Source organism: Pelodiscus sinensis, chromosome 8 (genome assembly GCF_052426305.1).
Source record: "Pelodiscus sinensis isolate ZL-2025 chromosome 8, ASM5242630v1, whole genome shotgun sequence".
Lineage (NCBI taxonomy): Eukaryota > Metazoa > Chordata > Testudines > Trionychidae > Pelodiscus > Pelodiscus sinensis.
In genome coordinates this window covers 16,695,329-16,720,137 of record NC_143059.1, presented here as the reverse complement: position 1 = coordinate 16,720,137, position 24,809 = coordinate 16,695,329, and the positions used below count along the sequence as shown (strand labels likewise).

Sequence of the window (24,809 nt, the reverse complement as noted above, 5' to 3'; positions counted from 1 at the left end):
GTAACTTTTCTCACCTGAGTAGTCTCATTGAAATCTAGGGAATTCGAGAATCAATGCCATACACTAAATTGTTTGAAGTAGGGACTGTCTAGCTGTATGGCCTCAGAGTTCCTGGTATATTTTGGGTACAATTGCAATATAAATAAGAATGTAATGGAGGAGGATTACATGAAAACGGGAAAATATATTTTTAGGGTTTTTAACAGATTTCTCTGAAATTCTTGTTCAAAGGACACTTGTGTCTAAGGAAACTGATAACATAGTAAAAGGTTTAGTGTCTTAGAGAACTGAAGATTCCAGGGAGATCTGAATCTTTAGTTATGCAACATTATCTCATAATTTTTTTCTTTAAAAAACAGAGGAAGTGTTTCTCCTTTTAATTAATGAACCAAAATAATTTGATTTTTAATCACTTAATACTAGTGAGATTAAATTAACCCAATCTGAAGGGTGAATGCCAGGCTTTCTGCACTACTTAAACCGTCATAAAGGTTCCACAAGGTTAGCTTCTTAGAGGTTCCACTGGCCTAGCAGCCATGCAAGTATGCCTCATGCCCTCCGCTGCTGCTGAAAATCTCTCTGCTCTCAGCATGCCTAGTCCACCATATAATACAGCAGTGGGGGCAGACTCGCAAGAGTTGTGTATCCACATCCCATACAGATGTTTACAGCTGTGGTTTTAAGCTTATAGATTGGAACAGTGGCTGTGGAATGGCTATGTAGCAGCCTTGGAACCTGACACTTGGCTGTTTTGTGGATTTTTTTTCTTGTCAGTCTACTTCATCTGCTTAAAACTGAAGGATGCTGGGCTAGATGGACCTTAGGTCTGACCCAGTATGGCTGTTCTTGTGTATGGAAACAAGGTGGATTTTAACTAGAGGGTGTAAGTACTACTAATCGGTAAAGAGAAGATTATGTAGCTAACTTCTGATTTACATCTCTCTTTAAACAGAGAAATCACATTTGTTTTCCATGTTCTTTCTCAACTTAAGAGTTTGACACTTATTAAACATCTAGAAAAGTCTTTTAAAGTTATCGTTAATACTTTTAAAATCCAATAAAATCATTCTTATTGAACACTTAATTATTACATAGTGTGCCACTGAAACTAATATAGTTATTTAATTTTATATATTTATTTTTATTCAGATTGTTTGAAGGACGGTCACCAAGGAAGCCGGAGAAGCTTAAAACACTTTTCTGCTACTTTAGAAGAGTCACAGAAAAAAGTATAGCCTCTTATTAATTCATTTCTTTTGAATACTGTGAAATATGCCACTTAGTCTGACTTTTACAGCAAACACATAAGGAATACATAATACATGGACAAATTTATGGCAATACAATGTTATAGAGAATGTTTTGAAAAAAGTATTCAAGAATTTGAAAATACTGATTCCCACAGGAACTGTTGCTTTGCCTGGAAGTAGAGAATATATAAAATATTGAATTATTGTGTAAGATGCTAACTGCAATGCATATCTACAAATTTTCTCTCTCTCACACACACATTCATTCTTTAACACTTTTGTGTGTGTACATGAGTATGTTGTTTAGTTGTAGCCATGCTGATTTCAGGATATTGGAAAGAAAAAGAAGGTCAAGTAATAATTTTTATTGGAGAAATTTCTGTTAGTAAATAGGATTAGCTATGTGGGCCACACAGAGTAATTTTCCCAGACCTGAAGAAGAACTCTGTATGGTTCAAAAGCTTGTATCTCGCACCAACAGAAGTTGATCCATAAAAGTTTTTTGCCTCGCCCACTTTCTCTCTAATATGGGATGGCATGCCAATTATAAGAATATTTGGAAATTAAAATATATGTACACTTGAATCTCTTCATTTTGGCAACCTTGGGAAATAGGCTATGCCGGATTATGGAATTTTTTGTTGCATGGGTGTTCACCATAAAGCTTTTGTACAAATTTTCATAGAGTACTGTAGATGTATAACATGTCAGAAGATGAAATCCTTAATGCACTATATTGAAATGGTTATTGGGGATGGAAGTGCAGAATCTGGGAAGGCCATGCAGGGTTCCAAACCATAGGTATTCCCAGATCAGACACCTGGATTGAGGATGTTGAAGTGTATTAACTTAATTATTCCATATGCTGCTAACTGCCATTCTCTTTCTTGCCTATAGAGAGAGCGCGCACATTCAGGCATATAGCAGCAGTTGTTAGACAACTATAAATATATACACTCAATGTCAAAATAATGGTTTCAGGAAACTAACTTTGAATTTAATTGCTTATGTGGTTCCAAAATCTCAGCTCTAAATATTGCAATGGGGGAGGGGGCGTGTTTCATTTTTCCTCAACCACTGCTATTCTATTCCCCCCATTAAAAGTTCATAAGAGAGCTGATTCGTATTTTAAAAGAAACCCACTAAATGAACATCCCAGCAAGACATTGTGCACCCTCAACTCTCATGGAACTTAACTGGATTTTAAGGCAGCAAATTGCTCAGAGTGCCTGTGTGTAATTGGACATTCCAGTAAGATTACATAAGCTATCTGAGATTCAAGTTAATATGCTTAATTGAAATTTCTTACATTGTCATGGGGCACATTCACATAAACTTGTAAAAATATATATATGTGGCTGAGCACTCATTGGAGTACACATGTACCCATGATGCTCTAGTTGTATGCATAGTCATTTGTATAATATATATCTTAATTATATCTGAAGTATCATATCTTTTGTAATGTTAAATATTTTTAACTACTCCCAAAATTGCACCCAAAAAAAGTTCCTGTTTTACCTGACTCAATTACTCTTTGACTTGAGGACTTATACTTCCATTATGCAAACTAGTAGAACCACATCCTAAACTGGATATAGCTTCTAAGGTCTCACTGAAGTCAATAGATATTATTCACTTAGGTCATAAGCAGAATGTGACACTATGTATGTGACTTGGTGTATAGCTTTACTGCATTTTTACACGTGAGTGAAAAAATGTTTATATGCAAACTGAATTGCAGCAACCTCCTACTTCTAAGTTATATGGCTGCCCTGCCTCTTTATGTACTTAAAATCAGATGGGATTACGTTGCATGTAACTGGTGAATTAGCATTTTTTATGCTATAATTCCAAATAATATTTAATGGGATTCTTAAATGTTTTGCATTAAATTAGTAATTTGTATCACATTTTCAAATAGACCTGTTTGGTTCTGTAGGGTTTTTTTTTTTTTTTCCCCTCGTATAATGAATTAAGACTGAAGTAATTTTGCCCTGGAAATGAGTGGAAATTAAGTGTTTAATTCCCCAGTCTTTTGTTATAAATAATAACAGAGTTCCTTGTAACAGAATACATTGGAGCGTCTGTAAACTAAAGCTTACTACTCAAAACATATGCTTAATTTGTGAAACATTGCCTTCATAATATTACAGAACCCTTCTGCAGAAACACTTAATACAAGACCTTCTGTTTAAAAAATAAGCTAACCTTTTTTTAAAAAAAATTTTTAATAGCCACACACAATTTCTAACAGCATTATAGGAATAGTTAACACTTTCTAAAGAATAGGTTTGTTGTGCTTTCCTAAATAATTAGAAGTCTTAAAATATGTTTTTATTCCAATGGCACCACAATTGCCTCTAACAATTTCTAAGAATTTCTCACTCTAAGAATATTTTTTCATGGAAGAAAGATGATTGCTTTTTGGACAAAGAACAGATTGAATAAAAAATGTTTCTTCCAAATATACACAAACTGATCTTTGCTGCTGCAACTTTTAGTGAAAGAAAAGTTACATAAATAAAGGTTTCCAGCCAATGGGAGTTCCCTATTTGAAGGACAGGCAGCATACAAAGTACAGGCTGACCTCACTATAAGTCCAAGATATGTTCCAAAAAACTTGGACTTATAATGAAACAACTTAAAGCAGGGAATTTTTTCCCCACAGCTGATTTCAATTTGTGCAAATCTTTTTTTCACAACTTAAGAGCAGGGAATGCTTAAGAGCATCAGGTCCTACAAGCATCAGCAACTTTACATCCGTTCCGCACTAAGCCAGGGCGACTTATAGCAGGAGCACCCTGTAATCCTCCCCCGGGCTCACAGCATTCAGAGCACTACACATGGCCCCCACCTGGCTGAGTAACCTGGTGGGCAGAGCTGCTGTCTGGGAGCTATGCAAGTGCGTGCCTTCCAGCCAGACCCTGCCTCTGGCTCCCCAAACTGTCCCTCCCTCCAGCCCAATGCCCTGCCTCTTGTACCTCTGCTCCATGTAACCCAAATCATCTGTACCTTTTCTCCTGTACCCATACTCTCTTCTTCACTCCTCCGGATCACAATACTCTCCCACACCTTACACCTCAATCTCCTACCCCCCAGTCACAACCCAGATTCCTGCACCCCCTCCTACCCTTGTGCCCCAGTTCGTAACCCCTTTCCAGATCCTGCATCCACTCCTACACTGCTCCTTCAGGCCTTGCAACCCTCCTCCTGCTCAGAATCTTCTCCTGAACCCATCCCCCATCATGGACCTTATACCCCAGTCTCCTGCCCCTGGTCACAACCCTTTCCTTCATCCAAATTCCCTCCCGGATTCCACACACCCTCCTACTCTGCAGTCCCTTACTCCAAGCTCTCTTCTGCACCCATCCTCCATCCCAGACCCCACACCTCCTCCATTAATATCATGAAAGAGTGTGGCCCTTGATCACTTACCAGGTTCTTTGAGTGGCCCCTCCTCAATAATTATTGCCCACCTTGCTCAGGATCTGAAGTCTATTTTTGCCTAGGTCACTGCATTCTGCTCTTACCAGTCCTGCCAAGCCAGTCTCATGTTTCCAAGCTTAAGTGGAATATTTGAGAAATAACATGATTTCCTTCTTTGATCTTATATTGGGCGGGGGGGGGGGGAGACACTATCAAGTTTTCAAACTGGAAAGGAACATAAATCATACTCCCCACTTATGACATGTCATATCATCACTTTACTTTTGCTGGCTGATTTAAAAAAATAGATATAAATGAAAGTGGGGACATGGAGGTGAAAGTCTCATCACATATCTTTCCATCAGTTTCAGCACTGACAATTTCACTGATGGAAATCAAACTGGTTTTCCTTAGGAGAAACAAACATTTATTTTAATTAGCATTTTTATTTTACGTTGCTTGTTAATATTTCTGAATAAGAACCACGTGTTGTAGTCTTAGTCTCTGCATGATTTAAGTGGTAAGCTTTTAAAAATTGAAACATACAGCTGATTAATGTATGTTTTACTATTTTTATTTGTGTTTAAATAGAACCAACCGGATTGGTGACATTTACAAGACAGTGTCTTCAAGACCTTCCAGACTGGGAAAGGTAATTTAAAAACATCTCTGTGTGAGAAATTGTTTTAATTGCTTGTGATGACTTAGGGCCTCTTGCACCTCCTATTAAAGTCATAGACTCCCAGGGTACGTCTAAACTACATGCCTCTGTCGGCAGAGGCATGTAGATTTGTTTTTTTGGCAAAGGCAAATGAAGCCACGATTTAAATGATCGCGGCTTCGTTTACATTTACATGGCTGCCGCGCTGAGCCGACAAACAGCTGATCAGCTGTTTGTCGGCTCGCGCGCTAGTCTGGACGTTCCCCCTGTCGACATCAAAGCCCTTTGTCGGCAGCCCCAGTAAACCTCATTCCACGAGGAATAACTGGGCTGCCGACAAAGGGCTTTGATGTCGGCAGGGGAGCGTCCAGACTAGGGCGCGAGCCGACAAAGAGCTGATCAGCTGTTTGTCGGGTCAGCGCAGCAGCCATGTAAATGTAAATGAAGCCGCGATCATTTAAATCGCAGCTTCAATTGCCTTTGCCTATGTGTCTAATCTACATGCCTCTGCAGACAGAGGCATGTAGTCTAGACACAGCCCCAGTGACTTTGTTGGGAGTTGGATCAGGCTCTTAATATGTATGGATCTTGTATGGATCTTTATGTATTATCTTGTATGGATCTTTATTCTTTTTATTCATCGAGTTTGGGGGGAGGGAGAAGAGTCAAAAGAATTGATGCAAAAACAGTTGGGAGGGGTGTTACACACTGCGGGGGTTGTTTCAAATTTCTAACTTGATCACATGTATTTCATTTTGTTGGTTCATGATTTAAATGAGTATTTAAATGGTGATATTTCTATGAACATGTGCAGGTATGTATGTGGGGATGGGGAATGTCTGGGTGTGATGGTTCATCTGAAGCAGCAATGACAGGACTTTTAATGCAGTTGTTCTCAAACTGTGGATCACAATCTTCTTTAATGGGGTCACCATGGTTGGTGTTAGATCGAATGGGATTTGGGGCCAAAGCTGAAGACTGAGCCCTACTGCTTCAGCTTCGGATTGCAGGCCCTCTGCCGGAGGATAAATAAAGCCCAAGGGTAAATAAAGCTTTGGCTTTGGCCCTCCCTTCCCCCCACAGCAGGGCTAGGGTTGGATCAGTCTTCAGTCCTCCCTCCTGGGGTTATATAATTATTTTTATTGTCAGAAGGGGGACACAATTCAGTGACATTTGAGAGCCCCTGCTCTAATGCAATAGGGCTGACAGGCAGCACGAAAATTTGATTTGCCAGCTTTTTCCTTGGTTATTCCAATTTCAGCAGCAAACACTCCAAATAGGATGGTGGCTGTTTGTGTGGAAGCGTTGAGTTTTAGATTTAAGTGATGTTTGCAGATGTTGGAGTTGTTGGGTTAGGAAAAATTTTTGGAATTGGAATTCTAGAATCAATGTGCTATAATAATTCCTATACGTTCACTTTTGATTTATTTGCTATATGCTGTATATTAACTATAATTTAAAATATGCACCCTTCTTAGATATATTGTGGACTGAAAGATCTGCTACAGTATCTTGCAAATAGCTTGTCATGGATTTCTTCCTTTTAGTTTCACCAGTTCTCAAATATACTATATGAGAAATGCATGGTAACTCATGCATGATAGCATCTACATGTTTTCTTAGTCTTTAAGGTGCTGCTATTGTTTTAAGTTTAATACTGTTTAACTATTCATTGTTTAAGTTTTCCAGAAACTTTGAAATGTGGCACAGAAGAATTAAGCCACTATTTTAAAAAGATGAGTCAATTTATAATGTCGTCTTAACTCACGAATTGTAGAAGTAAATAGATATATATGTATTGATCAGAAAAGATGCTGTCATTTTGGGGTCAAAAACATATTTTTTTAAAAACAATCAATTACTGTAAGTCTTGGTGTACATCAAATCATGCATGTTTAGTAATAACAGAGTACACATGCTTACTCTAGTCTTTCAGGAAGCGGAATACTCTTACAATTATATATATAAGGGGCCAGAACTTCTGCTGGTGTAAATCAGTTTAGCTCCATTGACGTCCCTGATTTTTTCCCAGTCTACTCCAAATTATTTTTCAAAATTTGGCCAAATGTTCTGCAAGATAATTTTTTTCTTATAATGCTTCTTTTCTCTACTTGTACAATATGTTCAGCTACTATTTAGAGGCATGAAATACACAATTGTGTGCCTTTTCATTGATGATTGAGGATATAGACATATTTCCCATTAATCTCAATAGAAATTGAGTGGCTAATTTTTGTACACTGACAAAACATTTTTTCTCATATGCTAAAATGCAATCTAAGACATTACTAATATGAATGTATTTTAGTCTATATACTAACCTTTAGATTTACTGCATATATTGTTAACAAAAGTATATGGTAGATTAGAATATTCTATCTACAACACTTGGTGATCAACCTATAAAATTAAGTGATTATTTTAATTTACAATTCTGGGTGGAAGTTAATTAAAAAAAAAGATCACTGATCCAAACAATGCCAATTTTGTGCAAATCTGAGGCGGAGTAGCGGGCTGAAGGGCATAGTTTAGCAGAAATAGTCTCAGCAAGCCATGAGATTTTTTTTTTTTTTAGCAGCAGCAAATCTTTATTAGCAGAGATTTAAAAAAGTTACTGTAAACAAAAATTAAAACAAAAATTATAACAAAAAGATCCCCCCCAGGTGAGGTTCACTCAGGCTATGACTATACTACAGCTTAAGTCGACATAAATTATGTCACTCGGGAATTTGAATTAACCACCCTACTCCTGAGTGACATGATTAAGGCTGATTTGAAGTGCTGCTGTAGACAGCACTTAGTGCAGTGGGAAAAGCTCCCCCGCCTACATCGCTATTGCCGCTCAAGGAGACTGGAGTAATTAAGCTGCTGGAAAAGCTCTCTGGCTTACAGCAGCTACAGAATACTGCTGTAAACACTCTAGGTCATAACCTCAGTAACTAGGTATGGAGTCTTGCCTTCCAACAGGCATGCTTTGTCTTTCCAGAATGCCTGGCTATAACTCTTCTCCTGAATTACTGAGAAACAGAAAAGGAAACTGAAGCTGTAGTTATTTCTTTGTTTATTGGGGACTGAGTGGTGCCTCTGCACCCAGCCACATCCAGGAGTATCAGAATTCTAGGCCCAGATCTGCATTTTACTTGTTCTCTGGCCTTGGGTGGGGAATCTAATTTCTGTTTCACCATCTATGAAATGGGAATAATAAAACCTGATTCACCAAGTGGTAGGGAAATTTGACTGATTTCTTCATAGGGAGTGGATAACTATAGGGATGGATGGTACTATATTAATGCATAATCATTTTCTTCACCTCCCACTTCCGTAACTCACAACTGACTTTTGTCTCGTGCCAAATTCTGTCCTAAGTTATCCTGGTCTAAATTGTATATCTGGATTATCCCCTTGGAAAGCGTTTCATTTAAGCCAACTGAGTTACTTTGGATTTACACTCACGTAACTGAGAACAGAATTGTTTGTTTTTGCAGATTTTTAGAATGGAGACTTTTACATTTGATTACCGTATATACTCGAGTATAAGCCGAGTTTTTCAGCACAGTTTTTGTACTGAAAAATGCCCCCCTCGGCTTATACTCGAGTCAGCCTCCTGCTCGCGGGCGGGCGTCTGCCGCCGGCCGGGCCTAGACGCGTGAGCCCGGAGCTCCGGCCCCCCAGCCCCTGCCCTCCTGGCCCTTCCGGCCCCTGCCCTCCTGACCCTCTTAGCCCCCCTGTCCCCCCCAGCCCCTGTCTCCTCGTCCCCCCCAGCCTCTGCCCTCCTGGCCCTCCCGGCCCCCCTGGCCCCTTGTCCCCCCGAGCCCCTGCCCTCCTGGCTCTCCTGGCCCCCCAGCCCCTGCCTGCCTGGCACCATGGGCCCTTGCCGCGTGGGAGGAAGGGCGTTTGGGGCCGTTCGCCATGACGCTCGGGTGCAGCGCTGAGCTCGGGAACAGCTGGGCCAGGAGCCGACTCGGCACCGTGGGCGTCTGTTCTGGAAGCGCCCGGGAGCCCTGATCACGAGCTTGGGCCCGATTCTGGGGCAGGTGCACAAGGACCAGCTGCTGCTCCCTGCTCCCCCTCCCCTCCCCTCCTGTGGTAAAATCCAGCCAGCACCGGCACCCGCTCCCCCCGCTAGCTCACTGGCCCATTGACGCCCGGCCTGGGTCTCGCACAGCCTCCCCCCCCCCCCCGCTGGCTCATTGGCCCATCGACGCCCGGCCCGGGTCTCCCACAGCCCCCCCCCCCCCCCCCGCTGGCTCATTGGCCCATCGATGCCCGGCTCTGGTCTCGCACAGCCCCCCCCCCCCCCGCTGGCTCATTGGCCCATCGATGCCCGGCTCTGGTCTCTCACAGCCCCCCCCCCCCCGCTGGCTCGTTTAGAGGGGGCTCGTTGGCAGGCGAGGGGGCCGGAACGTGGGGGCTGCGGGGCGGGGGCGGCGGGGGCTGAGCTGTGTCCGTGCCTGCAGAACCATATTGTTTTTGTTAACCCCCTTTTCCACTTACAGAGCTAGGTTATTGTTTTTCTTTTAAATAAATATTCATGTAATTTTATTGGTATCTATCTTCATTTTTTACATTTACCAGTAGCTGCCTCATTTCCTACCCTAGGCTTATACTCGAGTCAATATTTTTTCCCAGTTCTTTGGGGTAAAATTAGGTGCCTCGGCTTATATTCGGGTCGGCTTATACTCGAGTATATACGGTATATGGTTAATTGATTCTTTACAAGGTAACATAGTATCTAAATATATATTTTAAATTATAGATCTCATAAAAAACTGACCAGGCTGTATGTCACATATGAGGGCACCATAGAAAGCAATGGACGTGGTATGCTACAGGTAAGTGTATAACAACAAATATATGGCCTTATGTTCTGCTTTTGGCACAGTATTGATGACTGGGCAGTTTGGCAAAGTTATTCATATACCTCCTTGTTATGTTTGCTCTTAAGTAGTGAGATATTTATACAGTATAGAAGAAACAACACAACTAATCATCTTGACAGCCTTAATAGGGTTAATATTCTCCAGCTCACCTTGTTTTTCACATGTGCCTGTTTCCAAAACCATTTGACAGAAAATCACAAGACCTGGACAGCTTCAGGTCATTTAGTTTAGACATGGACTAAAGATTGACAGGAAATGAGTTTTTTGTGTGAGATCTTAACAGGATGTCACAGTTTTTGGTTTTATTTTTTAAAAGCTGTTGCTGTGCCCCGTCTAGTGACCAGTTCAGTAGTTCAAGGCTTTTTCTGCTGGCAGCACAGTTGGGTTGGTCTGAGAGCCAGTCCGCTAAAACTGAATTTCTTCTTCATATCCATAAAGAAATGTGTAGTTTTCTTCCACAGTTTGAAGGGGTGATACGTTTAGCTTTTAGAGTTCACTGTAAAAAGTGGGGGTCTTCACCTTTTATCAACAGACATTAACATGTCAGCGTTATTTTTATTTCTTGTCTAGAAAATCAGTTATTTTCTGGTTTGACACTATCTAGCTTTTGTAAAATTGTTGTATTTTATCCCAGTTATTGTTTATCACCATGTTCTTAACTATTTTCTCTTTCAAAATTTGTTCCAAGACCTTGCATAGAATTGAGATCATACTGACAGACCTGTAGTTTTTCATATCACCGGTTTTCTGTCTTTATTAAAAATTGGTACTATATTACCAATTTTTCAGTCAGAAGGTCTGACTCCCGAATTTATGTATTCATTAAAAATCTTTGCAGTTGAACTTGCAATTTCATGCACAAGTTCCTTTAACGTTCTTAGATGGAGATTATCTGGGCCCAACCCAGTTTGGTCCCATTAAGTTGTTTGAATTCCTCCTTGAATGTGATAAATTCTTTTTTCAAATCAATAGCCCCAAAATGGGCAATAAGTGGCCTGCAGAGTTAGCCTTGGTGGACCACCAGACTATTTCCCTAAGCATCTTCAATTACAGCCACTCGCAGCTCCTGTTGGCCACAAATCGCTGTTCCAGTCTCCTGTAGGTGGCTTTCCTTCCTGATCCATCCCATCATCCATTCCTGATGGGCTTTGTACTTAGTAGCCTGTTTGAGATATTTATTCATTCAGTTTGGTCTGTGACCCTTCTTTATGAATTTTTTCCCCTTGCTTGGGAAGTAGGCATGAGATGCTTTTAGCCATGGCTGCAGAAGCTAATTCCAGGCTTCCTCTACATTCACGTCCTTGAGTTTTTCTGTTCAGTCCACTTCCCTAACTAATTCCTCAATTTTTGAAAGTTTGAATTTTTGAAATTAAGGAGCCTAGTTGTAGATCTGTTTTTGTTTATCCTTCTATATAGTTTAAACTGATTCAGCTCAAAGTCACTCAAACCAAAATTTTCCCCTACAACTGGTTCTTCCATGGTCCCCTCACTACTCACCAGTGCAGATCTAAAACCTCTTGTTTGACTGTTTGGTGGGGAAAGCTGTCACATCCAGGAGAATCTGAGCCCCCTACCATTATTAGTAGTACTCGTCCTCCAATCTGTGTCTGGGAAATTAGTCTCCTATAATCACACAATTTCCAGTAATATTTATTTGATTAAAATATTAGTGGTCTCTGTGTATATCTACAACATATCTTTGGAGGTGTCTAGCATTTTGGGTCCAACCACTATCCCAGAAGTACCTCTGCTAACTTTTTTCTCCAAAGTGATTTTAACCTAAATAGATTCTGATTTATCTGTTCTATCACTTTTAATTTCCTTGCAGTCTACCTCATCATTAATATACAAGGGTTAGTGCACACCCTTATTTCTGTGTGTTGACACTTTTCATAAGTGAAAAATATGTGCTTCTGGGAGGGAGGGCTTAAAGCTTATCTATTTTAAACAGTGTCTTGTCTTTGTTTTGTTTAAAAAAAAAAAAAAAAAAAAAAGTCTCATCCCATTCAGGGGTCATCACCCAAAGTTTACATTAAATCTCACTAGGCAGAGAACTAGTTATACAATTGCATTACCAGTCTAAAGGGTTTAGGGCATGCAGCTGATGGTCGAGTATGTAATGTGTATTTTTTCTAACTCCTGTAAAATGGGAAAATTGTAAAAGGATGTAAAAATAGAAACTACTATATTTTACTCTAATAGAAGGTTGAAAATAACATGTTCCTTCTAAGGCTCTTGGGCTGAGCATTTTGTCAAATAATGAAAAAAGATAGATTTTAGTTTTTAACTTCTCAAGTATACACACATTAAAATACATAGCCAGGTTAACTTAGCTCTGAAATACAGAGGAAAATGTAACAAAGTTTGGTTCATCTCAGTGGAGTTGTTTCTTAGCTGTGCTGGAAGAAGTTTAGGAGAGGGTTTCCTGGTTCTGTCCTGGGTAAGAACATAAGAACAGCCATATTTGGGTTAGACCAAAGGGGTCCATCTAGCTCAGTATCCTGTCTGCTGACAGTGGCCAATACCAGATGCCCCAGAGGTAGGGATCACAACAGGTAGTCCGCACGTGATCCCTCTCCTATCATCCACCTCCAGAGAAACTGAGGCTAGGGATACCATTCCTACCCATCCTGGATAATAGCCATTGATGGACCTAACCTCCATGAATCTATCTAGCTCTTTTTTGAACCCTGTTAAAGTTCTAGCCTTCACTGAATCCTCTAGCAAGGAGTTCCACAGGTTACTATGCGCTGAGTGAAAGAAACCTTCCTTTTGTTTGTTTTAAACTTGCTGTCTACTAATTTCATTTGGTGACACCTAGTTCTTATATTGTGGAAATAAGTAAATAACTTTTCTTTATTCATTTTTCCATACCGTCATGATTTAATAGACCTCTATCATATCCCCCCGTAGGCTCCTCTATTCCAAGCTGAAAAATCCTAGTCTTTTTAATCTCTCTTCATATGAGACCTGTTCCAGCCCCCTAATCATTTTTGTTGCCCTTTTCTGAACCTTTTACAATGCCAATATATCTTTTTTGAGATTAGGCCACCACATCTATACGCAGTATTCAAGATGTGGGCGTACCATGGTTTTATATAGAGGCAATAAGATATTTTCTGTCTTTTTCTCTATCTCTTTTTTAACGACTCCTAACATTCTATTTGCTTTTTTGACTGCCACTTCCACAGTGATACCAAGAGCTCTCTCTTGAGAAGTTGTAGTCCCCATCATATTGTATGTATAGTTGGGATTATTTTTTCCAATGTGAATTATTTTACATTTATCAACATTAAATTTCATTTGCTATTTTGTTTCCCAATTACTTAGTTTGGTGAGATCTTTTTGAAGCTCTTCACAGTCTGCTTTGGTCTTAACTATCTTGAGGAGTTTGATATCCTCTGCAAATGTTTCCGCCTCACTGTTTACTCCTTTCTCTAGATCATTTATAAATAAGTTGAATAACATGGGTTCCAGGACAGACCTATGGGGGACCCCACTAGTTACCTCTCTCCATTCTGAAAACTTAACGTTTATTCCTAGCCTTTGTTTCCTCTCTTTTAACCAGTTATTAATCCACAAAAGGACCTTCCCTCTTACCCCATGACAAGTTACCTTTTTAAGAGCCTTTGGTAAGGGACCTTGTCAAAGGCTTTCTGGAAATCTAAGTATACCATATCCACTGGATCCCACTTATCCACACGTTTGTTGACTCCCCTCAAAGAACTCTAGCAGATTAGTAAGACATGACTTCCTTTACAAAAACCATGTTGACTTCCCCCAACAAATTATATTCATCCACATGTCTGACAGTTTTATACTTTTACTATAGTTTCAACTAATTTGCTCGGTACTGATGTTAGACTTACCAGACTGTAATTGGCAGGGATCGCCTCTAGAGCCCTTTTTAAATATTGGCGTCACATTAGCTATCTTCCAGTCATTACGTACGAAAGCTGATTTAAAGGATAGGTTACAAACCACAGTTAATAGTTCCTCAATTACCCATTTGAGTTCTTTTAGAACTCTTTGGTGAATGCCATCTGTTTGGTGAATGCCATCTGGTCTTGGTGACTTGTTACTGTTAAGTTTATCAATTTGTTCCAAAACGTCTAATGACACCTCAATCTGGGACAATTCCTCAGATTTATCACCTAAAAAGAATGGTGCAGGTTTGGGAATCTCCTTGATATCCTCAGCCGTGAAGACTGAAGCAAAGAATTCATTTAGCTTCTCCACAATGACTTTATTTTCTTTGAGTGCTCCTTCAGCATCGTCCAAGTGCTCCACTGGTTGTTTAGCTGGCTTTCTGCTTCTGATTTATAAAAAGGCGGACCGCAGGTATTATGTCCCACATAAGGGTAAAAAATTTCTGTTCACTCACCCACCACCGAATTCACTGGTAGTGGATACGGCTCAGCTGAGGAATAAGAAAACGGTTCTACACAGTCCGACAAGGACAATAAGAGACTTGACTCACTTGGAAGAAAGTGTATGCATCAGCTACGCTACAAATGAGAGTAGCCAACTACGCCACACTTCTCAGCAAATATGATTTTAATAGTTATGCACATTTTAACACCTTTATTGATGATATACTAGACAATAAGAAGGTTCAATTCAGAGCAGTTGACTCAGAGGATCAGGCAATATCATGCACAGCACTTCAGGCTACCTTGGACGCAGCTGATATGGCTACGAGAACAACAGCCACGGCACTTGTCACGTGGCAAGCCTCCTGGTTTTCGTCACCCTTCCCTCAAAAAATCCAACCGTCAGTGGAAGACCTGCCGTTTGAGGGAGAGAAGCTATTCTCATCAAAAACAAATGAGATCCTCCACTCAGTGAAAGACTCCAGGGCAACCTTAAGCTTGCTGGGGATTCAGACACCTGTAACAAGGAAAAAACGGTACCTATATCAACAATACCAGACGCCAAGATACCCACAACCTACATATCGCTACCAAAGGCAAGATCACCTGCCATATCAGCAACGTGGCTGTAGTAGACAACAGCGTTGATGGCCCCAAACTAATACCTCCAACTGCCCACCCAAACCAAATAAGAAAATTTGAGCCGTTCATCGAGAGATCAAAAACCATACTACATCCTCCAGAGCTCCCAAATACTACCAAATCCTTCGCTTACTGCCTGCTACCATTTCTTGACAAATGGCACATCATCACATCTGACAAGTGCGAAATAGAGACACATCTTAACAAGTCCCTACAACAAGAAAGGCACATATTAACGAGTGGACTCATTTTGCGTATTGGGCGGCCTCCTGCAATATATCACTGCAGGATGCCCCACTCCCTACAATCCTCGATTACCTACTGCATCTCAAGCAATTGCAACTTTCCTTGAGCTTGATCAGAGTCCATCTGGCAGTATAACAAACTTTCACACACCAGACGATGACACCACAGTGTTTGCGCATACTGTAACTAAGCGCTTCCTAAAAGGCCCACAGGCCCTCTACCCAGACATTAACGCTCCTCAGGAACCATGGGATCTACAACTGGTACTGACGACACTCATGAAACCTCAATTCGAACCCATGGCCACATGCTCTTTACCCCACCTAACCCTAAAAATGGCATTCCTAGTCACAATAACGTCGGCACGTAGAGTAGTTGAGATGGCCACCCTAATGGTGGATCCACTGTTTGCCATCTTTTTTAAGGACAAAGTTTCTCTATGACTGCACCCTAAGTTTTTACCAAAGGTGCGCTCCCTCTTTCACTTAAACCAAATGACACAATTACCTGAATTCTTCCCAAAGTCTCACACCGGCCAACGCCTTCGAGGCACAGATGCATACCCTTGATGTCCGAAAGGTGCTCTCTTTCTACATCCACAGAATAAAATCCTTCAGATTGTCTCCACAACTCTTCATTTCCATTGCTGACTGCAACAAGGGAAGTCACATATCAGTCCAAAGATTATCTCATTGGATTTCCGACTGCATCACCCTGTGCTGCTCACTCAACCGCTTACCATCACCTACCTCAATCTGGGCACACTCAACTAGAGCGATCCCCACATCAGTCACTTACCCGAGGAAGGTTCCCATGATGACACACGCGTTGCTGTTACATGAGCATCAGAACACATCTTTGCGAAGCACTATGCACTTTCCTCTGGGCCTCTTCATTACACAAAAACCATATTGCAAAAAGCTTACCTGTCCGATCCAAAGTCCCTACCTCTTTAACACAAATTGCTTTGCAGTCACCTATTGTGGAGCTCCCCCAGGAACGTCTCTCGAAGAAGAGGAGGAGGTTACTCACCTTGCTGTAACTAACGTTCTTTGAGATGAGTGTGCCTGGGGTGCTCTACCACCCTCCCTTCTTCCCCTCTACTTCGGGAGGGGGGAGCCTTTCTCCTGCGCTGGGTCCCAGATAGAGAAGGAACTGAAGGGAGGGTGGCCATACATGCACAATGGTGCCGGGAGTGTGGGGGACCGCGCACATGTGCCGCCTGGATGCACTGCTATCAAAAATCTGCTCTGAGGCACTGGGACAGAACTACACCTACTGTGGAGAACCCCCAGGGATGCTCATCTTGAACGTCAGTTACAGCAAGGTGAGTAACCTCCTCTTAAGACACCGTGGCACTTTTTTGCTTCTCTTACTGTGTTTTTTAATTTGGGGTATACATTTAAGTTGGGCCTCTATTATGGTATCCTTGAAAAGTTTCTATGCAGCTTGCAGAGACTTTACTTTTGTCACTGTACCTTTTAATTTCTGTTTAACCAACTTCTTCATTTTTGTGTAGTTCCTCTTTCTGAAATTAAATGCCACAGTGTTGGGCTGCTGAGGTGGTTTTCCCATCACTGGTGGACCAGTTATATTTACCTCTTGAACCAGATCCTGCGTTCCATTTAGGACTAAATCAAGAATAGCTTCTCCCTTTGTGGGTTCCAGAACCAGCTGCTCCAAGAAGCAGTCATTTAAGGTATCAAGAAATACTCTGAGTCCAGTCCTGAGGTGATGTGTACCCAATCAATATGGGGATAGTTTAAAATCCCCCACTATTATCAAGTTTTTTAATTTGATAACCTCTCTCACCTCCCTTAGTATTTCATAGTTGCTATCACTGTCCTGATTAGGTGGTCAATAATATATCCCTACTGCTATATTCTTATTATTGGAGCATGGAATTACTATCCATAGAGAGTCTGTGAAACGTTTTGGCTCATTTAAGATTTTTACTTCATTTGATTCTACATTTTCTTTCACATATAGTGCCATTCCCCCACCAGCACAACCTGTTCGATCCTTCCAATATATTTTCTACCCTGGTATGACTGTGTCCCTTTGATTGTCGTCATTCCACCAAGTTTCTGTGATGCCTATTATATCAATATCCTCCGTTAAATCTCCGTTGATCTGAGGAAGTGGGTCTGGCCCACGAAAGCTCATCATCTAATAAACCATCTTGTTAGTCTTTAAAGTGCTACATAGTCCTGTATTTTGTTTCAGCTACACCAGACTAACACGGCTACATCTCTATCTCCGTTAAATCTAGGCGCTCTAGTTCACCGATTTTACTACTTAGACTTCTAGCATTTGTATAAATACCAGCCTCTTATTCCCTCACACACACAGTCCCCTATATAGAAGGAGGCAAGTCTCCCCACTCCACATGATCCACAAACTGCTTTTTGCTTCTTCGGTGGAGAACTAGGGATGGTGGTGTAAAGGGGCAATAACCCCTTTCCTGTCAGTCTGCTGGACAAGCCACCTTTGCAATCAAATGCGGACAACGGACCACCTTCATCAAGCTTGACATAGGGCTTAACATTCAGTGAGGGCAAAGTGGCTCAGTCCTGCTAATTGCATTTCTAAATGCAAGTGGGCAAACGAGAGGCTGAACAGAATGGATCTCGCACATTTATTTATCTTAACATAAGAACATAAGAACAGCCGTACTGGGTCAGACCAAAGGTCCATGTAGCCCTGTATCCTGTCTACCAACAGTGGCCAGCACCAGGTGCCCCAGAGAGGGTGGACCAAAGACAATGATCAAGCGATTTGTCTCCTGCCATCCCTCTCCAGCCTCTGACAGACAGCCTGACAGCTAATAGCCTTTTATGGACCTAACCTCCATGAATTTATCCAGCTTCTCTTTAAACTCCATTATAGTCCTAGCCTTCACAGCCTCCTCTGGCAAGGAGTTCCACAGGTTGACAACACACTGTGTGAAGAAGAACTTCCTTTTATTAGTTTTAAATCTGCTACCCATTAATTTCATTTGGTGTCCTCTAGTTCTTCTATTATGGGAACTAATAAATAACTTTTCTTTATCAGCCCTCTCCACACCACTCATGATTTTATAGACCTCTATCATATCCCCCCTCAGTCTCCTCTTTTCTAAACTGAAAAGTCCCAGTCTCTTTAGCCTCTCCTCATAAGGGACCCATTCCAAACCCCTAATCATTTTAGTTGCCCTTTTCTGAACCCTTTCCAAGGCCAAAACATCTTTTTTGAGGTGAGGAGACCACATCTGTACACAGTATTCAAGATGTGGGCGTACCATAGTTTTATACAGGGGCAGTAAGATGTTCTGGGTCTTATTTTCTATCCCTTTCCTAATAATTCCTAGCATCCTATTTGCCTTTTTGACCGCCGCTGCACACTGTGTGGAAGTTTTCAGAGAACTGTCCACGATAACTCCAAGATCTCTTTCCTGATTTGTCGTAGCCAAATTAGCCCCCATCATACTGTACGTATAGTTGGGGTTATTTTTCCGATGTGCATTACTTTACACTTATCCACATTAAATTTCATTTGCCATTTTGTTGCCCAATCACTCAGTTTGGTGAGATCTTCTTGGAGTCCCTCACAGTCTGCTTCTGTCTTGACTATCCTAAACAGTTTGGTATCATCTGCAAACTTTACTACCTCACTGCTTACCCCTTTCTCCAGATCATTTATGAATAAGTTGAAAAGGATTGGTCCCAGGACTGACCCTTGGGGTACACCACTAGTTACCCCTCTAAAGGATGTAAAGATGTTTGCCTATTCTGTAATCACCTAGGACATTTTTTCTACTAGGTTGATTTTGCAAACCGTTTTGTTGGAGGTGGTGTCACTGGTGCAGGACTGGTACAAGAAGAAATTCGTTTTTTAATCAATCCAGAGCTGATTGTATCTCGGCTCATCACTGAAGTCCTGGACCACAATGAATGTCTTATAATCACAGGTTAGTCTTTGTTAACTCTCCGCAGAACGTGTCAAATACTTATCTTTGTATTAAATGTGGAATCAGCGTGATGCCAAGAGATTTCAATTGACATCTCTAACAGCTTAGAGGCTCAAACCACTGTTTATGATGATTAATACACACTGATTTATTATTCGTGCTGTGTTTCTTTTGGATCACAAAACTGAGATGAAAAATATTGCAAATGTCTCTTAGCTTGTTTTTTACCATCTGTATTGCTAAGCAAATTTTAAAAGTGTCCTTTGTACCTAGCTCCTAGTTTTCACACTCACTGCAATTCTGTTAGTTGATATTTATCTTTGTAGGCAGGTCTCAAATAAGTAATTATAGTGCTAAGAGATTAATTGCCTAGTTATGTTCCAGTATGAGTTGATGCTAAAAATCCCACTGACTTCAGATAACTCAGTAACAGACTTTGTAGTAAAAGCAAAGCAAGAGACTCTGAATCTAGTGATCTGATTGTAAATTCCACTTAGGGTTTGTTATAACTTAGCTATAATACCTACATTAATATTCATTCTAGTTAATGTCACAGTTTACTATGGGTTTCTTGATATTGAAGTTAATAGCTATAAAGCTTATTGGAGATGTCTAATCTGCACAGTTATGTACAGAATATTCACTATCCTCACATTTTAGTAAGTCACAAGTCCAGTGTAAAATCTGAAATAGCTTCTTTTTGAGGTAGTCTCATTTTTGGTTATGTTAGTGTTGTGGTCAAGAATAGAGACTAGCTATTAATCAGGACGGTTCCATTATTAACGTAACTAGGAGATACATAGGATTAACTGATATGTCAATCGTTCACAACTCGCGTGCTTTGCATATTAATCCTTTCTCTTTATAGTGAAATTGTGACATTTATCCTGAATGAATCCAAAGCAACTCTATCTTTAAAAGTGCTCCACTCACTTTATCTGTTGTTTGAAGTGCTGCCACATAAGGGGTTTAAAAATGACAGGTGTTTTAATCTTTGCAGTGTTGTTTTAATAACATATAGCAAGGAATACTTATGAAGAACACAATATGAATACATAAGTAGATTTAACACTACACAGGATTATCATTTTCCATATATGTATTGGCCAAGACATCAAGGATAAAAGGAGAATATTTACACTTAATTTAAGGTCTTGGTTCCTTCTGAAGTCATTGGAATGGCTCCTATTGACTTTGCAAAGGAGGTAGAGTACGCCCTTAGACGTGGACTAAAATAAAATACAATCAAACTTTATAATTAACTGATAGGAAAGATCAAGCTATCAGCAACCTGAAATATTTTCCCTATTACTATTTCTTTCTTTGTGGCCTAATCACAGATTTCTTAATCTGTCACTGTATGTGAGAGAGCAGTGGAAATGAACTAATAGCTTGCAGTGTTTTTAATTTTGTTAAGTTTGAATGTGGTTTGAAAATATTCCAGTTAACTTTCCGTTTCAAGTTTTTAAAATGGTGGTATAGTGCACGTATATTAAAAAAACAAATTGACCATTTCCAGAGAAAAAGCCAATATATATCATAGAATATTTTTGTGAACGAGTTACTAAAAAGTGGGTAACAGCAGGCTGACAAGGGAAATAAAACTCATTTATTACACACATCTCTGGAGACTCCTAAACAGTCTCCATGGCTATTTTTTAAGATTTAACTAAAGAGTGCTGCAAAGACGAGTCAGTAAGTAAAAGCAACAATCAGTCACCATTAGCAGATACTTCTGTTTTGTTGGAAAACTGTGTGTTTTTTTTTTTTTAAATTCCTTCCTGGAATCAGCTACATTTAACCTGATTACAGTGGGAGATTGAAAACTCAAGTCTGAAGAAGGAAACTGACTTACAGTAACCACAAAAAAGGAAAAAAATCAATCAACACAAAAGACCAGAAGAAGGCAAGGCAGTCCAAAAAGTCCCTTTCAGACTGTTGATTTTGCAAGTTATTTAGAAAGAATATGCTCAGGATCTGCACAGTGCCTGGAATATGTTATTTTGAGGCTGCCTACAGAAATGTGCAATCTCCTACACCTTTTCCAATTTGAAATTTACTGTTATTCTTGTTAATATCACTTCTAGCACCAAACCAGGATGGATTAAATTGGGCTTCTGAGCTCCACAGAGTTGAAAGGTGACTGAGCTAGGGCTTTAGGTTATGTAGGGTCACCTTCAATAATCATATGCTCAACTGACTGCTTGAATGGATTGCATCACTGGAAAGTAGACCCAGAGTTCAGGAATAGAAGATGAGTCTGTCAGGGATCTGGGAAGAAGGGAAGAATTTCTTTTGGGCAAAGAGGGGATCAAAATTGGTATGAGGGATGTATATTTTATGGGATCCTGCATCCCTTCAATTTTATTTCAGACCAGAGTTAAACAGTAATTTAAAAATTGTTTTATCAGTTTATAAATACATCTGTGATGACATTTCAGCCATACAGTTAACTAAAATCGTTCTCAGTAGTTAACTCTTGAGAGCTAACCCTAATTGTCCTGTCTTTAAGTGTTAAAACCATAGACAGTGGGTCCTAGAGGGCCTCCAGAAATGCTAGGGTAGGAGGAGGTGAGTTGGCAGGAGGCCAGGAGTGCCAGTGGAAACAAGAGTGTGGGCTTTTGAATTGAAAGCAGTAGCCTTCCTGTTCTGTGATCAGAGAAGCCTGGGAGGACATGAAATGAGCCAGGCATGGAGAACCCAACAACATTCATGCCTAGGGAAGAACTAAATTTTGAAACTACAGATATGTGAGTAGAACAGGGAATGTTTAGTCAGATGTGATCAGGTTTTCTTCTTTATTTGGGGGGTTTGTTGGAATTCTCTGTGTTGAGCATACCCCCCATACACTGTAACTTTCCAAACTGAATCCCAGGAAAGCAATGTTCTGTGTTTTGAATGCTTTCTTTTTAGTTGCTCTGTAACACCTAGCAATCAACTAATGTTTCACCCAAGAGTGTTCTCTGTTTTTGTTTTAAAAGGGTGATTTTTATTAACCGTGATCGAATTCCTGTACCCTAGAAGGCAGGAGGTTCTGTGCACTTGCCTAAGACTGACTGCAAAGCCGAACTACTAAGATAAAATGACCCTCCCTCTGGAGAGAGCTTTAACAGAGTTTGAGGGTACCTCACAGGAAGGAATTCCCAAGTGTGCCTGCTTTGGTTTCCAAAGGGGTTTTTGCATTTGGGTGGTGGCAGCACTATCAGTCCAGGGAATCTGTGACTTTGAGGGGTTTTTAACGCAAGCCTTTAGCAGCAGGGTATTTTAAAGTCTCTTGCACCCACTTTCCACACTCAGTGCCAGAGTAGGGAACATTCTTGACAACATCTATGCACATATTTGATGAAACGCTCTAAAAGAACACTTAATTAAAGAATATACTTATACAAAAGATACTGTTTAATACAGTATCAATTGTGCAGGTCTCTTGTATTCTGAATGTTTGTTTTGTTGTTCATTTTATATTTGATTACCTTATATATGGTTGTATCAGTAAGCAAATATCTTTGAGTATAGTTCATGTGGCATTATACGTTTGTTGTAAGATGACATTTGTTTGAGGTTCTCAGTCACAAGCCTTGTATAAGGTACTAAAAATATTAAAGCATTGAATAACTCCCCCTCTGGAAAGGGTTAGATGTTCCTGGTTAAGATTACTAAAAGGGATGGTAAAGAAAGTCCCCTCCAAGGGAATTCTACATCTGTGGGTGCAGTAAACAAAGATTTTGGGGCAGCTAGCAACCTTCAAAAATGCAAGCATTTGTTAGTAAGGTCAAACAACCATGACTTTTTTCATTCAGACAGTATTCTCCCATTTTTTAAATCCACTTTACTTTATTATAGTGCCGTCTAATTAATATATGTGATGTGATGTTCTGCTCCCTTAATGGAAATGGCCATTTCATCATCCTCATTTGTTCCCTGGCTTTTTTCCATCTTGGGTCTTAGGCAAGTCTTCCCTGTATGCTACTATCTTCCTGATAAATTATATTTTTCTATGATGCATCTTGATGCAATGGCCTAATGGATGTAACTATGCTACTCAAATTTGCAGAAAAGGCTGAGAAATTGGAAAGAAATTAAATTTGTTCTGATTGTACAACATCTGGTTGAGATCATCACTGTAATGAATATAAAACTGGTCATGCAAATGGACAAGTTCTTCAATACACACAGAATTGTCTGCCTAGAGAAATATTATTAGGGAGTGCTGGAGATTCCAGTGAGATATTTCTGCTGTAGGCTGTATACCACTATTGCAGCTGACAGATTGATTTCCTCGTGAACAAGGCCTGATGCTCTGAATTCAGCCTTTTTATCATGTGGGACCAAGTATGTTCAACAATGTATAAACAGGCTGCTTATTCTGCTGTTTCACTGGATACCAGTGGTACTAAATTGCCTCCCGTAGAGGGTATGATGTTCCAGCCTCTTCAAATTCAGACAATATGGGAAAGAGAAGGTGGGGCAGTGCCGCTTTTCTCCTCCTTTGTAGTTCAGTAATATAATTTACATGGCTAGACTGTAAGCATAGTAAGATCCTGAGTCCTTATGTTCTTTCTAATAACATACAGTTCTTTTTAGAATCATGTCCCAGAGGCTCTAGCATATGGCAAGAATAGTTTTTCTCAACTTCTGTAATTCACAGAAGTACTAGAGAGGATATGTTCTGCCACTTTGTTGTATCTATGCTTCCTCCTTTTATAAGCACCAGTCTCCTCTTATTTCATGGCTTGTCCTCTGAACCTTGGCACTTTGTCTATGTATTTTATTTGGGGGCCTTTTTGCTCTCATTTTCTTGGTGGTTTTCTGTTTTGTGAATGGTAAATTGTCCTCCTGCATTTCTCTACTTGTTTTTTTCCCTGTATTTCTGCATTGGGCTATTGTGTCTACTTTCATTTTAATTTAGATGTTGGAAAAGCTAATCAATAAACCAAAATATATGGTAGAAGATAAAGGAGTCTCTGAAATTCTCCAGAAATGTCTGCAGATCTGATTCTTTTTCCAACCTCGGTTTATAACACTGCAAGTCACAGGCAAGGCTGCTACCTGTCAGATGATCATTTCTGCCTGATATCTTTCCAGGCTTTCATTTATGAAAATCAATGGTTTTCATCAATGCTGGATTTCTAGAATGCGAGTTTAAATTTTGGGTGATTTCTGTGACCCTCTTAATGATTAATTTATCTTCATGAGCTGGTTGTCAGAAGTTGTACTTTAGTAAAAGCAAATGAAAGGTATTAGTTTTATTTTGTTAAAGAATTGTTTTACACTGATTAAACTATCCTAGATGGTATAGTTTCTCATTTTTTGATAACCCTGGGCTTTGCTTCTAACTGCTATACTTAAAGGGAACATTTTCTTAAAGTTTAAATTTCT

General features: G+C 40.1%; 1 protein-coding gene across 4 annotated transcripts in view; it reads left to right on the top strand.

Moving 5' to 3' along the window:
* The window catches only part of PARG (poly(ADP-ribose) glycohydrolase), a 140,095-nt gene that overhangs the window by 93,275 nt on the left and 22,011 nt on the right, over positions 1-24,809 (top strand). For all 4 annotated transcript variants that reach the window (XM_025189658.3, XM_014578622.4, XM_006112396.5 and 1 more), the window contains exons 10-13: positions 1,150-1,229; positions 5,271-5,331; positions 10,097-10,172; positions 19,283-19,430. In XM_025189658.3, the coding sequence (XP_025045443.3) occupies positions 1,150-1,229; positions 5,271-5,331; positions 10,097-10,172; positions 19,283-19,430 (365 nt within the window). The remainder of the gene's footprint in view (positions 1-1,149; positions 1,230-5,270; positions 5,332-10,096; positions 10,173-19,282; positions 19,431-24,809) is intronic.